At 42.3% G+C, this 24,334-nt stretch overlaps 1 protein-coding gene across 1 annotated transcript in view; it reads left to right on the top strand.

Annotated features, from left to right (window-relative positions):
* The window catches only part of LOC147424287 (uncharacterized), a 41,297-nt gene that overhangs the window by 12,292 nt on the left and 4,671 nt on the right, over window positions 1-24,334 (top strand). The window contains exons 3-4 of the mRNA XM_086501565.1: window positions 6,000-6,326; window positions 6,420-6,648. Of these exons, the coding sequence (XP_086357691.1) occupies window positions 6,000-6,326; window positions 6,420-6,648 (556 nt within the window). The remainder of the gene's footprint in view (window positions 1-5,999; window positions 6,327-6,419; window positions 6,649-24,334) is intronic.

Here is a 24,334-nt window from a genome sequence, read left to right as displayed (position 1 = left end):
TCTTAGAGAGCGCACCAAGTAGTTGCACCATCTTTTCTCCCTACCTCTCTATCACCACGGTGTGCCGCCTTGCTGGAAGGAAGGTCATTGTAAATACTACAGAAATAATTCTCCCTCACACGCCCGAGGGTTTTCATCATTTGTCAATCTCTCTCTCTCTCTCTCTCTCTCTCTCTCTCTCTCTCTCTCTCTCTCTCTCTCTCTCTATATGTGTGTGTGTGTGTGTAAGTTTGCGGTGTTCATATCATCGTGGTTTGTGTCCTAGCCGCTCAAAGCTAGGTGGTGCCCCATGTTCGTTTTACCGTGACAGCCTCAAGGCGCGCCATTTGTCCCCTGATATTTTAGAGGCCGTTGGGGTTCGGGGTTCGCTTTGCTCCCGTCATGTGGTGCCCCACTGAGGAGGGCTTCTAAGACCCTTCAGTTTACAATGATGGAAGTGACGTACGCCATCAATCATGGACGAATGGCTGAAGGAATTTTCTAACTGGAGGACGGAAGAAGAGGAGACTAAGGAGGCACTAGCCGCCTTCATTGAAGTACTACTGCCAGGCTGTAGTGTCGTCAGTATTCAAGAGGTAAATTATCAATCTCGTGTTGCTCGTTCTAACCACAAATTGAGAGCATCAGGTGGGAGGCCTATGAAGTGCCATCACTGCTGTCAACCACACCATTCTGTCAATGAGTGCCGACAGAGGAAGTGAAGAAAAAGTGATGAGTTTTACTTTTGAAAATTGTAGCACTGTCACGACAGTCGGATTTTCTGTAGCGCCAAGTGTTTTCTCTCTAATGCTTCGAGAGGAAACTACATCAACCACAAAGTCTAAATCCAGAAGCCTAAAGCATTTGGTCGACACAAGTGGGCATACACTCTCTCTAGGCTTGAAGAGTTCAAATGAACTTTTCCACCCAAGCGCCCTCGCTACATGCAGAATGGAAAGCCGATTGAGGTAGACTCTTCTCGCCCAGTCTGTTTTGAACCTAATGTGGAGGATTGTGCGGACTACTACAAGAGGGAGGAACATGTGGTGAAGGTGTCACCTCGTCAACACCTGAGGTACGCAACCCTAATGGTCAAAATCCTTGCCCTACACCCGGCATGGATAATAACAATAGGCCAGAGGTATTTCCTTTCCGTTTCTTGCAACACATGCATGTAAACGTGTATATTGATAGGAAGATATTCTACCAACAAAAGATTGATTTCTTGTTCAGAGCCGAGATGCTTGATGAAATCCTGAGATCTCCACGTCCCATCATCTTGCCCCACTTGGATTACTACCACTCTTTTGATGTAAGCATCTTTATTCTGTTCTAGCTTTGCGATGCTATCCTTATCTTGTTTTTAATCTACCCACCCAACCCTGTAAAAAGCCGCTATGAGCCGCTATTGTCATTGATCTAAGATTTTTTTAAAAAAGGTTTGTAATTTCTTGAGTCACTACCATGGAAAGTGTTTCTTTCCCCACGTTCAGTGGAAAGAAGGGAGAAGATCTCACCACCGACTTTTTGGATGATTTCAACATTGCTTGTGTCGTCTCCAACAAAGATGACGACGCTTCACAACTTCGAATGTTTCCTCTACTAATGAAAGTAGAGGCCAAGTCGTGGTATAATGCATTGCCCCAGGCTACCAAGAATGCATGGGATGTGTTAAGGGCTCCTTTGTAAAGAGGTTTGGTGGAGGCACAACCTTGGAGAAGCTATTGCAGCTACTAAAGGAATTGAAGCAGGGAGGTCTGCTAGAATATGCCACCTTCAGTAGCTATTGCAGCTACTGAAGGAATTGAAGCAGGGAGGTCTGCTAGAATATGCCACCTACGAGTCCAAATTTGTGGACTTATGGGATCAATGGGTTTCCTCACTGGAGGAAGGCAAAGGAGCACCTAATTTCCTAAAGAAGGACCGTTTCATTGCTGGTCTATGGTCGTCGCTTAGAGAGAAGGTGAAGGGACGGTTTCCTGCAACATATGAGTTGGCAGTAGAAGTAGCCCTCCTTAAAGACAAGAAGCTGCGCATGCAAGCAAGAGTAAATGAGTCAGAGGAAACAAGCTCGGCCCGACCAAACCCAGTGACTGCAACAGCCAGTCAGAGAGCCTAATAGCAAGAGGCATCATAAGAGCAGCAAGACCTACTGAGTCGCATCACCACCCAACTAGAGAGTTTATCCATGCATCTGGTGCAGCAAGGGCATGGACCTGTCAGGAATCCAGAACAAGGAAGAGGACAACAAAGGTAGAACCAAGAGTACCACTATTACAACTGCGGGGAAGAGGGCCATGGAATGTACTACTGTCCACACCCAAGGAGGCAGAATTTCAATAGAGGGGGGAGGCAGAATCAGATCTCTCCGCCAAGAGCAAGACCACCACCACCTAGGCACCCTAGACTGATCCCATCGGTCCAAATCCTTCGACCACTTGTACAACAGCAACCATCACCCCAACCTCTCATTCCGCCACTACCCCCACCACCTGTTGTGAACCAAGAAGTGAGTGTTATTAGCTTGGAGGCTAAAGGGAAGGCAAAGGTAGAATAATCTGTTCGAGAGAAGCACAAAGGAAAAGCGAAGGTAGAAGAAGTGGATTCTATGGGAGTGAAGCGTGCGAGGCACGAGGAGGCCTCTCAAAGAGAAGAGAATATGAAAGGGAAGGCCGAGTCTAGCAAGCAAGGAGCTAAACCACGACGGAAAATAGACATCGTGGACTTCTCACTAGGTGAGTATGCAAAACCCTATGACTTAGTTCAGGATATGTTAATGCAGGGCCCGAAGATAACTTGGCCCCAATTACTCCACCTTGCACCAAGAATGAGGAGGCAATGGAAAAAAATGGTAAGTACCAGGAAATCAAGACCCAGGATAGTTGGGGCTATCTCTGGAAGGGATCTTGACGACATCCTACCGACCATGGATGCTCACATCAAGGGGCAACAAATCTCAAGCGTCTACATAGATGGTGGCGCGCAAATATGCATCATGAGTGAAAAGATGATGCACCATCTAGGTCTAGAGGTAAGTAGGCGGGCACCCTGCCAAGCCAAAATGGCAAACAATGTAAGAGTAAAATGCGTAGGCATTGTGAATGCGGTCAAAGTAAAAGCATTCAATACAGAAGTGGAGGTAGCATCTTCGTCATGCCACACAAAGGGGAGGGCTACCCCATCATTCTTGGGAGGCCTTGGCTTATGGCTATGGAGGCTAAACAAGATTGGAGAACCGGCATGATTCAGATGAAGGACGCTAAAGGGAAGTCCATATTCTACAACATGAGGACTGAAAAGCAGCGCAACATGATCTTGGAGGCTTCAGAAGATCAGTCCACCAGCGACTATTCATCTATCTCAGGATAAGAGACAACCACCACCAACGGAAGTGACAGTAGCATCAAAGTGATGGGGGTCATTCTTAAAGACCCGAAAAGATTGACACAATTTGAAACACACCCGACAAACCAAGAGGGATCATCAGGTACGCAGTCCTTGGAGGATGCAGGTAAGTTACAAAAAATGCTCTCAAGGGAGTTAACAGATGAAGAAAGGAAGGAGCATATCTCCATGCTAGGTAACTTCACTACTTTGTTCATTGATGGCTATGATAATATCACAGGAATTACAGTAGTGCAACACCACATAAAACTCAAGGAAGACAGTAAACCCGTAGTGCAAAAGCTCAAAAGACTTGGAGTAATCCAACAAGAGGCACTACTTAAGGAAGTAAGAAGTTTGCTACAAGTAGGTTTCATCTACCTTGTCGAAGACTCAGAGTGGGTATCCCCAGTAGTAGTCACACCAAAAAAAGAAGTTTAAGTGGAGAGTCTGTGTGGACTATAAACCTCTCAATGCAGCCATGAAGAGGGATCACTTTCCCCTCCCATTCCAGGATGAAATACTCAATGAAGTGACGGGTCACGAACGATACACAGTGTGTGATGGCTACTCAGGATACTTCCAGATTAGCATTGCGGAAGAAGATCAGAAGAAGAAAACCTTCATCACACCTTGGGGATGCTTTGCTTACAGAGTGATGCCGTTTGGCCTCACTAACGCCCCGGCCACATTTCAGCGCTATGTGACCTTTGTTTTCCAACCCTACTTTGGAATATCAATACGGGTTTTCATAGACGATTTTTGCATCTATAGTTCACGAGCCCTTCATTTAAGCAAAGTCTATGATGGCTTAACCAGGCTGCAAACCTTGGGTGGCCAGCTCAATGTGGATAAGTGTCACATTGGTGAAATCAAAGTCACTCTCCTTGGCCATGTAATTTCAGCAAAAGGGATTGAGGCTGACCCTAGCAAGATCCAGGTCCTGGCATCTTTGTCGTCACCCACCACCGCTAAGCAGCTCGTTTCTTTCCTTCAGAAGGTAAGATACTTGAGCAGGTTCATTCACTTGCTATCTCAAGTGGTCCTTCCCCTAGGAAAACTCACCCAAAGGGATGTCTTCTCATGGAGTGAAGAGAATGAGCAGCAAAAGCAAATCCTAGCTAAGCTTCCCACCATTTCACCTCCTAAGTGGGACGAGCCATTTTATGTGAACCCTAGTGTAGGTAGTGATACACTCGGAGCCGTGCTAATGCAAAAGGACCCCCAAACTTCTTTCATGCGTCCTATTTACTTCTCTAATCGTGGCATGACCCCGTCAAAAAAGGGATTTACCGAAGTAGAACACATGGTTCTGGCACTAATGTTTGCTACCACAAAGTTCCGCTCCTATCTCCTGCCTATACCCTTTGTAATCCTGACAATGGAGGAGGTTTTCCCATATGTAATGCGACACATGTATGTATCATCTAGGATATCTAAGTGGTTAATTAGGTTACAAGAGTTTGACTACACCATGCAAGTAGAAAACTCCACCAGGGCTAGGTTAGCGGGAATTCTCACTCATCGCCACTATGAGAAGAGGTTGAAGGTCAACACGGAAGCAAAGGAAGAAACACCAATGGTAGAGAGTCCTAGGCTAGAAAAAGCTCACTCTCTTTTCTTTGACGGAGCATACAAGAGAACAATAGACCAGTCTGCAGCTGGCATAGTCCTTTTCAATGAGCAACAAGAAAGAGTATTCTCCATTGGGCAGTTATTACACTTCCACTCCAACAATGAAGCAGAATATGCAGCCCTAATTCTTGGGTTGGAACAGTGTATTTCACAAGGAATTCAGTTCCTAAATGTATTTGGCGATGCTTTGCTTTTGATAAGGCAGATAAATGGCACTTGGGTTTGTAAGAATCAGGTTTTACTTGGTCAACTACGCCAAGTTAAGGATCTTCAAAGGAAGTTTGAAGCAGTGAGACTATTTCACGTCCCTAGAGCAAAAAATCAGGAGGCATATGCTCTAGCCAAGGAAAGAATACAAGACGTTCCCGTAGGATCCATCAAAGTGAAGCTACCCCTCTTTCAAGGTATTGATGCTCTGCCTGATATCATCAGCTTTCTAGATACAAGAGAATGTCCGAGAGGATACACCAAAGGCCAGAAGCAGTGGCTGGTAAGGAAGGCTACCAGGTACCACCTTGTAAACAACCACTTGTATTGTAAGGGCAAGGATCAAATTCTCAGGCGGGTGCCAACCTTCAGTGAGATCACAGAGGTAGTTTCAAGTTCCCATGATGGCATCTATGACGGCCATTTTGCTCTAGATATCACCAGTAGGAAGATTCTAGAGGCAGGATACTCTTGGCCTAGTTTGAACAGGGATGTACACCATTGGTGTAAAACATGCAAGGCTTGTCAAGTGGCCAGTGATTGCACCTTAACCTACGAGCCACAAACTCCTATCCGATTTCATATGGTCCATTTGAGAAATGGGGAATAGATGCAATTGGTCCTTTACCAAGGGCCCAATCAGGTAAACTGTATATCATAGTGGGTGTAGACTACATGACTCGATGGGCAGAAGCAACATCCACCACCCGCATTACAGTCCAAGAGGTAGCAAAGTTCATTTTTGAGCATATCTGTTGTTTGCTGTTTTGGCACTCCTCTTGAGATAATATCAGATAGAGGACCAGGCTTCAGAGGCGATCTGGTAGGAGAACTGATGAAGAAGTTAGGCATCACACACCGACATTCCACACCATACTATCCACAATGCAATGGTCTGGTAGAGAAGGTAAACGGAATGATTTGCAAAATCATCACAAAGCAGGTGATCAATCAAATAGGACACTGGGATAAACATATCATGGCAACTATTTGGGCCTACCAAACGATGTTCCGAACATCACTAGGTTTCACCCCTTTCCACCTAGTTTATGGAAAGGAGGCAATTCTACCCATTGAGGTACAAATAGCCAGCTTACGAGTGTTGGCTAGCCAGATACAACGTCCAATTGTAAATCTCTGAAACCACATCCTGGATCTCTAGAGACTCCAACTAGTTAGGGAAGAATCAATCAATCACTATGCAGCGCAGGCAGAACGACGCCGGCTCACTTTCAATCAAGAGCTTAAAGAAAAGGGACTGGAAAAAGGTATGTTAGTGCTGAGATACGACAACAGATTTGACACAAGGAAGGACAAGAAATTTCAACCCAGATGGGAAGGGCCATTCATCATCAAGAAACGCTATGACAACGATAGCTATAAGCTGATGGAAGCAGATGGGAGAATTCACACGACTAGGGTCAATGGATGGAGACTCAAAAGGTATTTTCTTAGGTTTGTTCTAGAATTCATACTAGACATTCCAGAAGAGGGAGAACCCTCTAACTCCACAACTAAAGATGCAGAGGAAGGGCTAGAAGCATGAATGCCTCTAGCCAGATGGGAGGGCTAATGATAGCCGGCTTTCGAAACCATGCCCGTGAGAACCACACCCTAAGGAAGAAGGGGTTTGGTACCAAAAAAAAAAAAACCAAAAAGGGCCTTTACCATTCACCATACCCCCCCCAAGGTTAGCCACCGGTAGGACGCCGCTAGTTTGGCCACACCCCTCCATTATCACCACAAGACGATCTCTCTCTCTCTCTCTCTCTCTTACTGCCCGACCCCGCTAATATTCTCTCTCCTACTCTATCGCTGCATCATCCATCCCGGTAGATGCCATGGGTACCTCTGTCATACTCCAGCCACGACGGGATGCCACATATAGTATCTCTCTCTCTCTTCTAAATATTTTCTCTCTCTCTCTCTCTCTCTGCCTGTCCACACTCCATCCCCGGCGGGCCGTATCGCCACCCCCTCTCGTCCACACTCCCACTGGCTTAAGAAACCCCCCCCCCCCTATCTACACCTAGCCTTAGCTCTCTCTCTCTCTCTCTCTTTTGATCATAACTTCTTCATCCGAACTCCGATTTGGGTGATCTATAGCCTCAATCAAAGAGCACGAAGTCCTCTACGCATTGATGTAAAGACAGAAATTTTCAGAGTTATGGAAGGCATTTCTGTAGCAGCATTTCCGAAGTGAACAGGTTCAACAAAATTGATGCTCATCTCCTATTTTACATACAATGTCTTCCGGCACTCGCAAGGGTTCTTCTTCTTCAACAAGGTCCACAACCATTGTGGAAAATGATCCAAAATCTCCTAAGTATGGAGATAGCAACACAACCACCCAACCAACGACATCGGAAACCATGATCATGGCGTACTTGGTATCATTGCAAGAGACCGTAAACAAACAAGGCGAAGACTTACGAGCACTTGCAATGGAGAATGGCACACTAAGGGTACTTGTGGTTGAGAATGAGAATCTCAAGAGGACACTTGAGATGCAAACAACACGTTTGATGCAACTTGAAGAGGAAGTCAAGGAATGTAAACGCTCTCTTGTGGACTTGAATGCTTTGAAGGAGCGGATGAGCAAAGTAGAGCATGACCATGTATTGAAAGAGGAGAAATTTGACACTATGAGCCGGGATGTATGCGACATGAAAAATGTATGCACAAACAAGTCTTGGGCTGATGTATGTGGTAGCAATGTGGTTTCTAATTCCTCACTCATGCAAGCTATGGTTCAAACAAAGAATGTTGAGAATGTGGATGTGGAGAAGTTGAAGGAACGGGAGCGACGTTCCAAGAACATTGTTATTCGTGGAATTCCCGAAGAGAAGTTAGAGACACCTCCTTCTCTTGCCATTGTTATTGAAGATTTCTTCAAAACCCACTTTGGCATGTCCGGAGTTATGGTATATGGAGCACATAGAGTGGGGAAGCAAGGAGCTCCTCGCTCGGGAGAACGGCCAATTGTATGCACCATGCCGGATGAGACCAAGCGAAAGATTATCCTTGATAATAGTTGGATCTATTTGAGGGATACAAAATGTTTTGTATGTGAAGATCGCACTATTAAGCAACAAAATATGCGTCGCAAGGCATATGAGGAAAAGAATAATAAAAACAAGGAGATCTCTCATGAAGAAAATGTGCCCAAGGAGGAGGCAAGTCTCTCAAGCAAATAGGGATGCGTGACCTATGAGACCGAGTTACAATTGAAAATATGATTTTGGAATTGTAATGGATACCCATGGAATGCGCGGGTTAGCATTGATGAACTAACAAGCAAAGCCGATGTTGTACTTCTTGTTGAAACTTGGGAGCATGATACACAAAGGATTAACGGCTTGGAGGATTACAATGTACATTCATTGATGTGGTCAAAGAATCTCAAGCAACGAAGAGGACAAGGAGGGTTAGCATGTATGGTTAAGAAAGGATTGGAAGATTTTGTATCAATTGTGAAAGATGACAAGTACAAACGTTATGTATGGCTGAAAATTATGACACCAAAAAGAGCACCCATTTTTGTAGCCGGTTGCTACATTCCTCATCATGATTCTCCCTTTTATGCTTGCATGGATAGAGATCAACCATTTTCTGATTTGGAAGAGGACATTGCTTATTTCAAAGGTGAAGATGATGTTATTGTATTTGGGGATATGAATGCTCGCACAAAAACATTGCAACATGATACTCAACAATTTGATATGCCATACATTTCAAGGGAGTTGGAGGAAGTTCACTTGTATGATCGTACTTCAATGGATGAGAAAGAGCCGGATCACTATGGAAAGTTACTTTTACACATGTGTAATAGCATGGGTATGCTCATTGCCAATGGTGTATCTTTGTGGAGTGGAACCAATGGATTTACATGTAGAAGACATAATGGGGATAGTGTGATTGACTATATGCTACTCTCTGAAGCCATCATGTATCGCATAAAGAGTTTTATGTTTGGTCAATGGACCCCGGAATCCGACCATCGCACCTTATGTATTGACCTTTCATGTGGAGAAGCAACTAAGCATGATAATCTCAACCAAAGGAAAGAGAAGTTATCACTATGTATGGATTTCAAACGGGCACCAATGTACATTGAAATGGTTGAGCAAAAATTATGGATGCCAAAGCTTCAATGTGATGCACCATTGGAAACTAAATGGGAAGCTTTCAAGAAAGCTATTTGTTCTTGTGCGGAAGAATGCTTTGCCATAAAGCATCTCCATGGTATCCACAAAGATAGATCACGCAAAAGGTGGTTTGATAAAGAATGTCAAGATGCTCGAAAGTCCTTGATAAAGCTTGATGCAACTATGGACAAAGACAACTATCAAAGTCATTTGCGTATATACAAGGCATTGATTCAAAAGAAGAGAAGAAGATGGGAAGTAAAGCAACAAGAATTTCAAGTCCAAGAAAAGGCACATGCATGTGGAAGATTTTGGAGAAACTTGAGAGGCAAGCGGGTTGAGAATTTTGGTAACTTGAGTCTAGTGGATATGTACACACATTGTAGGCAATTATATGAGCAAGAAAATACTGAAAAAATGCCATTTTATGGTTCACTCCCATGTATGCCGTCTTTTTTTACTATTGAGGATGTATGCGGTGGGCTTGAAAAGTTGGCCACTCGCAAAGCGGGAGATCTTCAAGGTATCAAGCCGGAGATGATCAAATGGACGGGAGATTTTACCCATGAGTGGATGTGTGATATGTTCAACCTTGCACTTCAACATGGTATGCCTTATGATTGGAGTACTAATTGGGTTAAGCCTTTGCATAAAGGAGGGGATGTAAAGAATGTAAGCAACTACCGGACTATAATGATTGGGTCTCTTATGGCAAAGTTGTTTGGGTGCATAATGGAGATGAAATTGAGTGATTGGGCTGAAGAGAATGACAAGCGTGCAAAGGGACAAGCGGGTTTTCGTCGATGCCATAGCACCATTGATCATCTTGTCACTCTTCGTGTTCTCATGGAGGAAAGTCGGTTGAAAGGCAAGCGATTGTATTGTTGTTTTGTGGACTTTAAGAAAGCCTTTGATATGATTCCACGTAACAATTTGTGGAGAAGGATGGAAGAACTCCAAGTGCCAAGTGAGTTTATGCTTGCGGTTTCTCAAATCTATGAGAAGGTGATTTGTCAATTGCGCATGGGAAGAGAAATTTCAGAAATTTTTGTAAGCACTATTGGGGTTAAACAAGGATGTCCATTGTCACCAACTCTCTTTGGTCTATGTATCGATCAATTGGAACAAATGGTACTTGACTTTATGCAAGAAGAAGGCATTGAAGAGGTCACTATTTGCAATGCGGTAATCATGCTTTTGTTGTATGCGGATGATGTAGTGCTTCTAGCACACACTTTAGAAGATGCACAAAAGCTTATGGTTGTCCTTGAGAACTTTTGCTTGCATAGTGGGCTGATTGTAAATGAATCCAAAACAAAGGTTATGCTTGTGAAAACCAACCATAAGGAGAAGCCATGCATTGTGTACAACAACGAGACACTTGAAGTTGTTGAGAGCTTTAAGTACCTTGGCCTTGAGGTTCCATCCAATCACAAGTGGCATGAATGTGCTATGCGTCGTTTGGAAGCGGGAAAGAGAGCATATTATGCATTTGAGAACATGTGTAATGCGGGAAAAATCAAGTGTTGGGTTCTCAAGAAGTATCTTTTTGATGCATTGGTGACACCGGTTCTTCTTTATGGAGTTGAAGTGTGGGGCGGGAGCATCTCAAAGTCTACTTGGAAAGAGTTTGAGAATGTCCAAAAGCGTTTTCTTACAAACTTTCTCCAAGTTAAGACACAAACACCATATATGCTCTTACTTCTTGAGTCGGGATCTCTTCCAATTGAGGTTATGGGCATGGAAAGGGTTGTGGAGTACATGATAAAGATGCGTCAAAACCCCTCACATCGACTTCCTACAATTGCATGGGAAGCAAGCAAAAAAGTTCAAAAGACGCATAAAAGCAAGATCTTGAGCACGGGATGGATGCAAGACATAAAGAAGTGGTTTGGGAGATGGGATGCATTACACTTGCTACATGATGCTTCAATTGACTCTCAAGTGAATGAAGCTTTTCTACAACGCCAATGTATTACGGCTTGGGAGAAATCCGGTGGGTCACGCTTCATACATTACACCACCTATATTGCCCCCAACTACAAAACCATGTTCTTCGCTGAGAGAGGAAACCGTACTCACACTTACATGCTTGAGCCTATTCCCTTGTCCGCGATACGCACTATCGCAGCAATTCAGCTTAGCTCCCATTTCCTTCGATGCGAGATAGGGCGTTGGGGCAATGGAGAAGAGTCAAATCGATTGTGCACATTATGCTCACTGCAAGTTCGAGAGTCTGAGTACCACACACTACTAGAGTGCTCAGCTTTTGATCACATCCGAACTTGCTTCTCTCACATTTTCAGCCATAACTTAGACCTACACACTTTCCTCTCCCAGCCAAAGTGTGGGCTCTCCATTGCGACTCTCATCACTACAATTTTGGAGCATCGAGAGTCACTCATCAGCCATACACATACTACATCACATGTAACTTTGGTCCCATAGGTCATATTTGACCTCCAAGGACGATAATAAAATCTATCTATCTCTCTCTCTCTCTCTCTCTCTCTCTCTCTCTCTCTCTCTCTCTCTCTCTCTCTCTCTCTCTCTCTCTCGCTCTCTCTCTCTCTCTCTCTCTCTCTCTCTCTCTCTCTCTCTCTCTCTCTCTCTCTCTCTCTCGGAAGTAACCATGGCGGGCATTAAGAAAAGGACCACCTCTCCCTCCCTCTATCTCTCACACCCTCTCTTCCTCTATCCTCTACTCCCCCCCCCCCCCCTACAACCCTTATCTCTACCCTCCCCTCCCCCTCTCTCTCCCTCTCTTCCCTTGATAAGAACCACCCCTTGGCATTAATCTCTCTCTCTCTCCCTCGTTGACCAAGCTACCCCCCCGTCTCTTGTCGCGCCCGCTGTCGCCACCCCCCCCTCCCGGGCCTCACGTGCATCCACAACCCGCCCACGCCTTCCTTCCATTCACACCCCCCAACCCTATCCCCTCTCCCCTCCCTCACCATCTCCCCCCCCACTCTCACTCTCTCTCGCACTCTGTCTCGCCCGCTTTTTACTGACTGGCTCCACACCACCGCAAGCTCGTGCTCTGTGTACACTGTCACACATGTGCGCTATGTTCATACACACACACAGACCCGCTGCACACGCACATGCACCCCCCCCCCCTTCACCATCCTCACCCTCCTCCGTCTCTGCGTCGTCTGCACTGCCAAAAAATAAAATAAAATAATAGAAAAAAAATATATTACATACATTCCCCCGTTCCCACGCACGCTTGTGCACACACATACGCTTACATATACACACACACTCATGCTCGCACGCACATGTACAAATACCCTCACGCACCCATATATACACATGACATGTGCGCACTTTAAGAAAATACAAAAAAAGGAGGATCCTACGCCATCGTCATCAACAAAAAGAAGGAGGAACCCAAATCACGCGCCGCCAACAACAAAAAGGAGAAATGCACCGAAGGCATGCCCCGACCGACCTCGAAAAGAAGTACGCACTACACCGACGCATCGGCAACACACCATTCGCTGGTATCATGCAACCACGATGCCATTTTCAGTAATTTGTAGGTTATGTTCATCATTTCTTCAGTTTTCACCCAAGCCATTGTAAAATTCCCACTTTGTAAATTCCCTCTCTTTAGGTGATGGTCACAAAGGCCCACCTAGAGATTCTCATTTCTTTAATAACCTCCCAAAACAAAGCAAGGGTCAACCACACCGGGCCCACCGCTTGCTTTGTCTCCCGGATTAGCTTACCCTAATCACACCAGTATTACCATAATCCAAGCAGCCAACACCTATAAATTGGCACTGAGAGGTCACTATCAAGGGGGGAAATTCATGAGAGGTCAGCACTTGGTAGAGTGTAGTGGAAAGAGTTGACACTATTGGAATCACAGGGAGGGGGGCTTGTGTGTTGGTTTGCCTTGGGAATTGCACCATGCGAAGGGATCCACGTCCACCTCTCGACTCCATTGGTTGATGCACACACGTATACACGCTCTTACTAGCAAGCTTCACAATCATTGAGTCGTCTTAGAGAACGCACCAAGTAGTTGCACCATCTTTTCTCCCTACCCTCTCTATCACCACAGTGTGCTGCCTCGCTGGAAGGAAGGTCATTGTAAATACTGCAGAAATAATTCTCCCTCACACCCGCGAGGGTTTTCATAATTTGTCAATCTCTCTCTCTCTCTCTCTCTCTCTCTCTCTCTCTTTGTGTGTGTGTGTGTGTGTGTGTGTGTGTAAGTTTGTGGTGTTCATATCATCGTGGTCTACGTCCTAGCCGCTCAAAGTTAGGTGGTGCCCCCTGTTCGCTTTACCGTGACACAGGCTCGAGGCGCGCCATTCGGCCCCCTGCGTTTTAGAGGTCGTCGAGGTTTGGGGTTCGCTTTGGTCCCATCAATCAATATATATATATATATAGATATATAGATATATATATATATTGTTTGGATAAGGTGGTTGCGGTCGTGCTGTGTGCGTTGTCGTGATGTGACACGTACATAGTGGGAACGCATGCTACAAGATCTATCTTGCAACTTTTTAGATACATAATTATATTTTCTATAATGTACATATGCATATCTAAGTATAATAACAATCTTTCTATCTCATCTTATTATTTACCTCAAGGATAACCTGTTCTTACTTTACCGTCAAAAAATACTATGAGAAAGCGTCAATAGTTCCGGCTCTTTAATTTGGGGCAAAAAACATTGTTTCTTTATTTCTACTATCTCATTATCATCTCACACTCTATCTAGATCCTATATCTAGGGTAAATTCCTATATATATATATATATTCTATGTATTTTTCTTTTATTTCTTTTTAAATAGCTACCAGGAGGGAATCAAATCCTAGTGGGACACTAGGTGGCACGTTTTTCAAAAATACACTTATTTTAATGCATTATTACAAGCATGATTACAAAACTGTGTAAATGAGCAATGTCATGCTTTCATATTGTATGAGATGTCCATTGGAATCAAATGCAATTCTAGGCTAAGGGGACCACAAGAAGACTTTTGCTGCCAAAACTGTACCCTATTCTAATGATTTTTATACACAAGGTTCCAATCTGAATTGGAAAAATTATATAAAATGGGAGTCGTAACTAATGAGCTGAATTTTTTGCCCATATTTCTACTTTCTTATTTGGAGCCACAATTAAGGAGATAATGATCAAAATACTGGACCTCAGTCTGCCCACATCATACAAGGATAACTTTTTTCCAACTTTTTCAGTTTCTGTTCACACTGGCTCTCCTCTTCTTGTGTAAACCCTTGGGGGTTCCCCTTACCTATAAAAGGGGACCTCTTCTTCCTTGGAAACCATTCAAGGAATTCATGAGATGATCCATGAGTGAGTGAGAGGATTGTTGCCTAATTGTACTTAGCCATTAACATAAGCCTAAGCCCACACTTGCTCCTAGAGGAAAACTGGCCATACTTGTAGGCTATCCTTGGAAGATCAACTATAATCAAAGAAGGTCTTGAACTTGGTGCATCAATCAAAGCTGAACTTTCCCTTCTTCTTCTCTCTCCATTATAATGGTGAACAACTCCCGAAGAGTTTATCAAGTAAGATGTGTTTTACTTTGATATTTTGTTGGTTTCTTGTTGTTTTCTTTTTCATCTCTAATCCAACCTTATATCTCTAATCCAGCATATATCTCTGATTTCATCTCCCTCTCCAACAAACCAATATCTCTCACTCTAGAAATTAATTCTCTCTACAATTTATAGGTTCTCCTTGCTACAGGTACGTCTCTTTCCATAGTATTCTTATTGCCTACGGGCAAGAATAGGGCTTGGGAGGGAAACTTCTCTTCTCTTCACTTCTCTCATATCTACATTTCTCATATACTATCCTAGATGAATAATCCACATGATGAGAATTTCTATCGCTTTCACTCTGTGCGATCTATTAGAATTAACGTATGGATTAGCCGTAAAATACACTTTCAACAACATATAGTGTTTCTCTTTGGCCCAGAAAGGCTCAATGAAATACTTCTTTCACCGGCTCCCATCATACTACCGCTTATAGACTATAACTTTTATTTTGACGTAAGTATAGTTATCTTGCTATGAACTAAGAGGATTTGTACACACCAATCACTAAACAAAACATAAATATTATGGTAAGCACAAAACTACAATTCCAAAGAACAATTCGTAGCCTATTTGGTCGGCAAAGATTGAACGCCATTAACTCATCTATTAACCCTTTCATATTACCCCATGATACGATATGACCATAGCCTTGATGTTTTCATCTTTGTGTTGTTTTGATATTCTCTTCTATGTTCTTTCTTTGAGTGTGTGAGTGCAAGGGAGAAAGAGTGGGGTTCTGTCATTGCACTTCCTTCCAAACCCTAAACTTCATGGCATATATGGTTTAAATCCTTCATATATTTTTAAGAGTTCTCTCACAAACTCTCACAGCCAAAATCTTGGTGCTTTCCTGGCAAGATCGCCAATGTGTCGATATATTTTTGGTGAACCCGACGCAAAGTTGCCAGGGTGAGAGTTTTTGGGTAACCATGGGTGATCATGTTGAGCAGTAGGGTATGCATTTTGACCCAGCAACAATGCAAATGTTTCAAGCATTTGTAATATTCATGCAACAACAACATGTCACTGAAAGAAGGGAGATTTCAGCAACCAAGGCCATACAAGCGGTCGTCAATAGAATGGATCAGTTCAATGGCAAAGATGTAACCAAGTACTTACGCAAATATGTGAAGGAGATGGAGCTACATCGTGTGTCATAAGGTGAAATGATTCAAAGCTTTGAGCTAGTTGTTGCTCCAAAAATTAGGGAACATGTTATGGTATTCAAAGATGGGCATGGGAGAAATTGGGAAGAACTCAAAGTAGCTTTAAAGGAGGAATATTTCATGGAGGACTCTGAGAGAGTGACCAAAAGGACACTCTTAGAATGGGTAGTCAAGCCAAAGCAAGGACAATCAATAATAGAGCTATTTAGGGAATTTGATCGGCACTATGCACAACTCATTAGGACAGAAAGGGCCACATTAGATGCAAAGAAGACATATATTTTTTTACAAGCTACAGGTAAAGTGTTTCAAGAAAATTTGGAGCTTCTTCTTGAAGATAAAGATGCTGCGCAAGGACTAAAGATCGACTGGAATGAAGTTGAAGGTGCTGTCTCATTGCTTGCTAGATGACAAAGAAGAAGGGACAAGATGGTAGTAACACTACAAGTCTTTCAACCTCAACTTCTGACAAAATGGTAAAGCCTACCTTTATAGCTCCTAAGTTTGATGAGTCTATGCTAGATGAGCTTGTGAAGGGAATGTATGACTTGAAGGTGAAGCTTCCAAAGCTTCAAGAAAAAGGCCAACCATCAGGGCCACCTTCCTAGGCAAAGACAATAGGCCAAAGAAGGGTTTGTTAATAGATGTATTTGGTGTGATAGTACAGAGTATGTAAGAAGGGATTGTGATGATTTTAGTGAAGCTTTGACAAAAGATATTGTCTTTTTTAGGGATGGTAAAATCCACTTAAGAGAGACATGTCTACCATTGAGAACTAACTTTGGGAAGGGGGGAATGCAAACCTTAGTTGAAGATATGGCAACTATCCATGACGCCTCTTTAGTTGAGGTAGCTACTTATGGAGTAAAAGTTGAGCATCTTAGTGATGAAGAGGTGAGTGACCATCATGGTCAAATTTGGCCAAATGTCATGCAATTAGCTAAAGAGGGAAAGCTTACAAAAGAGATTCTACATGAAGCAGGTGATTGCATACGTCTAGAAATAGGATGGAATGATCCAGTCGACTCATTGTCAATGCATGCCTACATTACAAAATGCCAACAAAATGAGGCTATTGTAGAAGAGAAGCGCAAATGTGAGAATGCCAACAAAATGAGGCTATTGTAGAAGAGAAGCGCAGATGTGAGAATGCTAATGAAGGACCATCAAAAAGAGCTTCTATAAGTGGGGGAAGAAGTGACTCAAGGCCTTCCCAAACACCCTCGACACAAGGAGAGTCTCCACCTGAAGTACTCATGGAGGATTCTACAACAACAAGAAAGAAGAAAGAGCCAACAAAAGGTAAGACATAAGGCCCAACTTATAAACTACAATCTGATATTGAGGTTGCTACAGATTTAAAGAAAGACTTGGAGGAAAGGACCTTGAATAGCAAGATTGAGTTTACTCTGGGAGAAGTTCTTGGCATTGCAAAGCGTGAATTCCATGAGGAGATCATTGACATCATCAAGAGGAAGAGGCAAACTCTTGCTGAAGTTTCTCATCCACAGGTTGAAGGAGAAACCTTGAATACACAAGGGATGCAGTTGCAAAATAAAGAGGATGATGGAGCTGTGGTAGGATGCTATCAATCTAGTGGGAGAGTGAAGCAAGTGCATTTCTCAAATGATGATGAAGAAGTTGAAGCTATTCCTAGGAGATACTATTCACGAAGTCACTGGGCAAGGGCTACTACAGAAACTTTGGTCAAGGTAGGTGATCTTGAAGAGCCATTTTTTGCCTTGATTGACCATGGTTCAGAAATAAACATAATGTCAAAGAGTCTCTACAACAAGTGCAAATGGCCGATGGACACAAATCATGGCTGGATGGTAAAAGTGGCAAACAATTCATCCGGAGAATTGTATGCAGCATGTCCAGGTGTGAAGGTAACAATAGGTAATGTAAATATTGACCAAAACTTCTTTGTACAGGATACATCTTCATCTCATCTCATCCTTGGACAACCCTACATTGTGGGAGTTCAAATGGAAACAAAGTAATGGACGATGGTTCAACATATTCTAGGATACGCAGCAAAGATGGTAAACATGCTGTCCAATTTCTCACAGTTTGTGTAAACCATGAAAGAAATCATGACAACCTTAGAGATCATTCGAGTCTACCAAAGGTGAGCAAAGAGTTTCATGACCATAGGGAAATGATGGGTTTTGGCCAAGTACCATTGTAAAGTGGGATTGCAATGGTGCAGACAGAAAAAAGGGTCTTGCCTAATCCAAAAATAGGTGAAACTTTCTCAACGGGCTCCTTGGTAACAAGGAATGGATCAATATGTTTTACAAAACTTGAAGATTTGAAGAGATGTGAGAGGCAATATGTACACAATGTACAAATAGGCATGAAAGAGAGTGGGTTGCTAGAGCCTACTAAAAATGTTTCGGGTTTGTGTGAGCAAGTTTCTTTTGTAGATACTATGGGTAAGCTTGATGCTATAATGGAGTCTAGTTTGCATCTTGAAAATATTGTTGTGGAACTATGCTCTATGGAAATGTATCAAGTCATAGAAGCCTTGAAACAAGATCAAAACTTGGCCTAGAAGTCCATGTCAAAACTAAATACAAGAGTGTAGCAAAAAAGGTGAAACCAGTAGCTTCACCCTTACCAGCCAACAATAGGGAAAAGATTGAGCAGGCTTCTTTGCAACCAATTTTGAGGAATCCTAAAAAGATTGGGCATACCTTCACAAAGGAGTCTTTTCAAGAGTTGCAAATTGGTTGCGAGGAGTTTCTAACACAGGAGGAGACAAAGTGCTTCAAAGGAATGCTTTCAAAGCATGGTAAGGCTTTTGCATTTGAGCCACATGAGATAGGATGTGTTGATCCTTCTATTGTAGCTCCTATGGTAATTTTCACAATACCTCATGTGCCTTGGAATCTGCGGCCTATTCCGGTGCCAAAGGCACATTTGCCAAAGTTAATAGAGCTAATGAATGAGAAAATAAAAATGGGAATCTTGGAGCCTTCTTGTGCTCCATACTCAAATAGGTGGTTCACAGTTCCAAAGAAGAATGGTTCTCTATGCTTCATCCAAGATATGCCACCAATGAACAAGGTGATAGTTAGAAATTACAAGGTACAGGTCCAATTGTGGATGAGTTTGCAGAGGCGTTTGCAGGGAGGGTAATCTACTCAATAGGGGATCTCTACTCAAGGTATGATCAATTTTAGCTTGCAATCAAAAGCAGAGACTTTACAACCATGAGGACACCTTTGGGTTTGGTAAGGATGTGTACCTTGCCACATAGGGAGCAACAAACTCGGTTGCACATATGATGAATGGGATGAATAAGGTCTTGCGTGACTTTATTCCTCAAATCAAAATGCCTTTCATTGATGATTTTCCTATCAAAAGATGTGAAGAAAATGACAAAGATGAAGCTTTGGATTTCAAGGGATGTCGTAGTTTTGTGGTAAATCACATAAATGATTGTGATAAAATTTTGCCTAGGTTGGAGAAAGTGAATCTTACTTTGTCAGGGAAAAAGTCTATGTTTGGTGTCAATGAAGTGTTCATTGTGGGACACATGTGCGGACCATATGGTAGGAAAACTAAGGTAGATGCCATCCAAAGAATGAAAGAAACATGCACTAGCATCACTGAGGTTAGAAGGTTTTTGGGAGCGTGTGTCTTTTATGCTATTTGGATTCCACATTATGCACATGTAGCTGATCCTCTTTATCAGTTACTTAGAAAGAATCAAAAGTTTAAATGGACAAAAGCACATGTAAAAGCCATGAAAAAGCTAAAGGAGTTGCTCCAGTTAGCACCAACTTTGAGAAAGGTAGACTATGAGTGTCAAAGGCCTGTAATTGTGATAGTAGACACCAATCCTACAGGGATTGGATGGGCTGTAGGGCAAGATGACGAAGAAGGATGCAGGTATGTAGGAAGATTTGGAGCAAAGGTACTAAGTGCTTGCCAACAAAGAAACTATCCACAAATAAAGAGAGAGCTATGGGGTATGGTTACATCCTTGAAAAATGGGAAAGAGTACCTAAATGGTGCATGTGTAGTTGTAGAAACAGATTGTCTACCACTTCTTGGGATGATTACAAGATGCTCAACTCCAGACAATGCTATGTTGTAGTGGATTTCCTACATTAAGTCCTTAAACCTTGAGTTCAAGCACATTGCAGGTAAAGAAAATACAGTGGAAGATATGCTATCAAGGTCAAGGTATGGAGATGAGTCACAAATGATTGACGAGGGAGATGACGTAGGCACAAAGTCCTATTCTATCTCTCATATCAAAGGTAACAATGTTTATATGACTAATCCACTTGAATTGTTCTTGAAGGAGATTTATAAAGGTGATTGGCTTTTTATTGGAGGCTACTTGAGTACTCTATCAAAAGAAGATGATTGGTCTAAATAAGAATTCAGGAGGATACGTAGGAAAGCATATGGGTACTTTTTGAGGGATGGTTACATATGGAAGCATCCTAAACAAAAGGGTGCTACACCACAACGGGTTATATGTAAAAAATATACTCAAGTAAAGCTCATGAAAGAGTTTCATAAGAGTCTATGGGTTGGACATAGGGGTGTGTGGGCAACCTTCTCCAAGTTGAAAGAAAAATATTGGTGGAAGGGTATGTATAAAGTTGTACTCAATTTGTAGAGTCATGTGTAACTTGTCAAATGTATTCAAATGTTCAACATCGTGATGGATTGCACCCTACATATCCACTAGCCATGCACTATAAATGGGTTGTGGATCTAGTCACAATGCCTCTAGGACTCTGGCAGATGAGATACTTGGTTCTTGCATGAGAGGACGTAACTAATCAGGTTAAAGGAAGAGCATTAAGAGCTAAAAGCACAGAATCTGTGTGCAAATTCCTTCTTGATGAGGTGATTTGCCGTTATGGTTGTGTGGAAAAGATCATTGCAGACAGAAGTGAGATGGATGTCGAGGAAGCAAGGGAGTTCTTTCCCAAATTAGGAATCAAGCTTTCTCTTACTACAGCTTACAACCCTGAAGGCAATGGAAAGAGTGAAAGAGGGCATCCTCATGTCATCAAAGCTTTGGCCAACGCTTGCAAAGAAAGAGTTGGTGAGTGGCCAAAACTGTTACCATATGCTTTATGGGCTGATCATACAACACATAGCTCAGTAGCTAGCTACATGACTGCAGAGCTAATGTATGGTCAAAATCCAGTGATGCTGATTGAAGATACAATTCCCACATGGAATGTACTACCTTGGAAAGAGGGGCTTAGCAGGGAAGATCTCCTTGCATTGTGCATATAAGGCAACTAGAGAGAAGACCTGGAGACATTGAAGCTGCAAAAGAACGACTCAAAAATGCAAGGTTTAAAAACAAGGACTACTTTGATAAGCGACATCGGCAAAGGTAACTGGGTTTTAGTGTATGATAGTAGCCTTGATAACCAACACACAAGTCATGCATAAGTTTTCAAAAAGATAGTTTGGACCGTATGTTGTAAAACATGTGCATGAAAATGCTACTTACAGCTTGTCTGAACTAGATGGTACAAAATTAAAGATTCCCGTTGTAGGAAAAAGGATCAAAATGTTTAAGAGAAGAGGTGACAATGATGTAGAAGATGGTGACAAGGAGGAAGAGCAAAACACAAGTGAAGACGAATCTTTGCAATCATCCAGTGAAGAAGAAAGCAAGGAAGATATACAAGAGGTCTGATCTTACAACAAAGAGAAAATGTGGCACATACTGAGGATGTGCAGGTTTATAGGGAGTGGATGTCGTGCTGTGACACATACATAGTGGGAACGCATGCTACAAGATCTATCTTGCAACTTTTTAGATACATAATTATATTTTATCTAATGTACATATGCATATCTACGTATAATAATAATCTTTCTATCTCATCCTATTATTTCTCTCAAGGGTAACCTATTTTTACTTTATCGACAGAAAATACTATGGGAAAAGCGTCAATAGCTCCACCTCTTTAACTTGAGTCAAAAAGCATTGGTTCTTTATTTCTACTATCTCATTATCATCTCACACCCTAGCTAGATAGTATATCTAGGGTAAATTCCAATATATATATTCTCTATGTATTTTTCTTATATTTCTTTTTAAATAGCTACTAGGAGGGAATAAAATCCTAGTGGGACACTAGGTGGCATAATTATAAAAATTACACTTATTTTAATGCATTATTGCAAGCATGATTACAAAACTTTGTCAAGAAGCAATTTCATGCTTTCATATTGCATGAGGTGTCCATTGGAATCAAATGAAAGTTTAGGCTAAGGGGACCACAAGAAGACTTTTGCTGCAAAAACTGTACCCTATTTTGATGATTTTTTTACACAAGGTTCCAATCCAAATTATAAAAAGAATACAAAATGGGAGTCGTAGCTAATGAACTGAATCTTCTTCACATATTTTTACTTTTTTATTTGCAGCCACATTTGAGAAGATATGATCAAAATATGACCCCAGTCTGCCCACATTATGCAGGGACAACTTATTTCCAACTTTTCCAGTTTCTGTTTACACTAGCTCTTCTCTTCTTTTGTAAACCATTGGGTGTGCCCTTCACCTATAAAATGGGACCTCTTCTTCCTTGGAAACCATTCAAGCAATTCATGAGATGATCCATGAGTGAGTGAGAGGATTGTTGCCTAATTGTACTTAGCCATTACCATAAGCCTAAGCCTACACTTGCTCCTAGAGGAAAACTAGCCATACTAGTAGGCTATCCTTGCAAGATCAACTATAATCAAAGAAGGTATTGAACTTGGTGCATGAATCAAAGCTGAAGTCTCCCCTCTTTTTCTCTCTCCATCATAATGGTGAACAACTCCCGAAGAGTTTGTCAAGTAAGATGTGTTTTACTTTGATATTTTGTTGGTTTCTTGTTGTTTTCTTTTTCATCTCTAATCCAACCTTATATTTCTAATCCAACATATATCTCTAATTTCATCTCCCTCTCTAACCAAACCAATCTCTCACTCTAGAAATTCATTCTCTCTACAAATTATAGGTTCTCCTTGCTACATGTACATCTCTCCCCATAGAATCCTTATTGCCTACGGGCAAGAATAGGGCTTGGGAGGGAAACTTCTCATCTCTTCACTTCTCTCATATCTACATTTCTCATATACTATCCTAGATGAATAATCCACACGATGATAATTTTTATCGCTTCCACTCTGTGCAATCTATTCGAATTAACGTTTGGATTAGTCATAAAATACACTTTCAACAACGTATAGTGTTTCTGTTTGGCCCAGAAAGGCTCAATTAAATACTTCTTTCACCGGATCCCATCATACTACCTCTTATAGACTATAACTTTTCTTTTGACGTAAGTGTAGTTATCTTGCTATGAACCAAGAGGATTTGTACACACCAATCACTAAACAAAACATAAATATTATGGTAAGCACAAAACTACAATTCCAAAGAAAAATTTGTATCTTGTTTGGTCGGCAAAGATTGAACGCCATTAACTCATCTATTAACACTTTCATATTACCCATGATACGATATGACCATAGCCTTGATGTTTTCATCTTTGTGTTGTTTTGATATTCTCTTCTGTGTTCTTTCTTTGAGTGTGTGAGTGCAAGGGAGAAAGAGTGGGCTTCTTTCATTGCACTTCCTTCCAAACCCTAAACTTCATGGCATCTATTGTTTAAATCATTCATATAGTTTTAAGAGTTCTCTCACAAACTCTCACAGCAAAAAGCCCGGTGCTTTCCTGGCAAGACCGCAAATCTCTCGAGAGCGCGAGCACACACACACCTAACCTACCTATTTACAACTAATACAACTACTGTTACACACTAACACACTACTACAGTATCTCATTAACTAACACACTACTGTTACACACTAACACACTAACACACACGCCTTCCTTCTCTACCTTTCCTACATTTGAAATTGCACCACAATGCAGCACAGAGTGCCTCTTCAACATAGTACATGGCATTTCCCGGGCAATGGAGCCAAAAATGTGCACGTCTTTCGCACGTGTCAATGCAAGGGACTTGTCCATACACTGTGTACGAGCCACAAATGGCTCCAAGCACACAACTAAACTAGTCTAGCAAGCTCAAGAGAGCAAGGGTGTGTCACTCACCGCCCTACGCTCGCCTTCATGGAGAATTCCTCGCTGCGAAAAAGAAGGAGCCGCTGTTGCGCCACGCTCAACCATTTCACCGTCGTCATGCCATCGTCGCAATGCTCG

The sequence above is a fragment of the Adiantum capillus-veneris genome, chromosome 26 (genome assembly GCF_014529385.1).
Source record: "Adiantum capillus-veneris isolate H3 chromosome 26, ASM1452938v2, whole genome shotgun sequence".
Lineage (NCBI taxonomy): Eukaryota > Viridiplantae > Streptophyta > Polypodiopsida > Polypodiales > Pteridaceae > Adiantum > Adiantum capillus-veneris.
The sequence above is the reverse complement of the archived record's forward strand: the minus strand, read 5'-3'. Positions and strand labels throughout refer to the sequence as shown.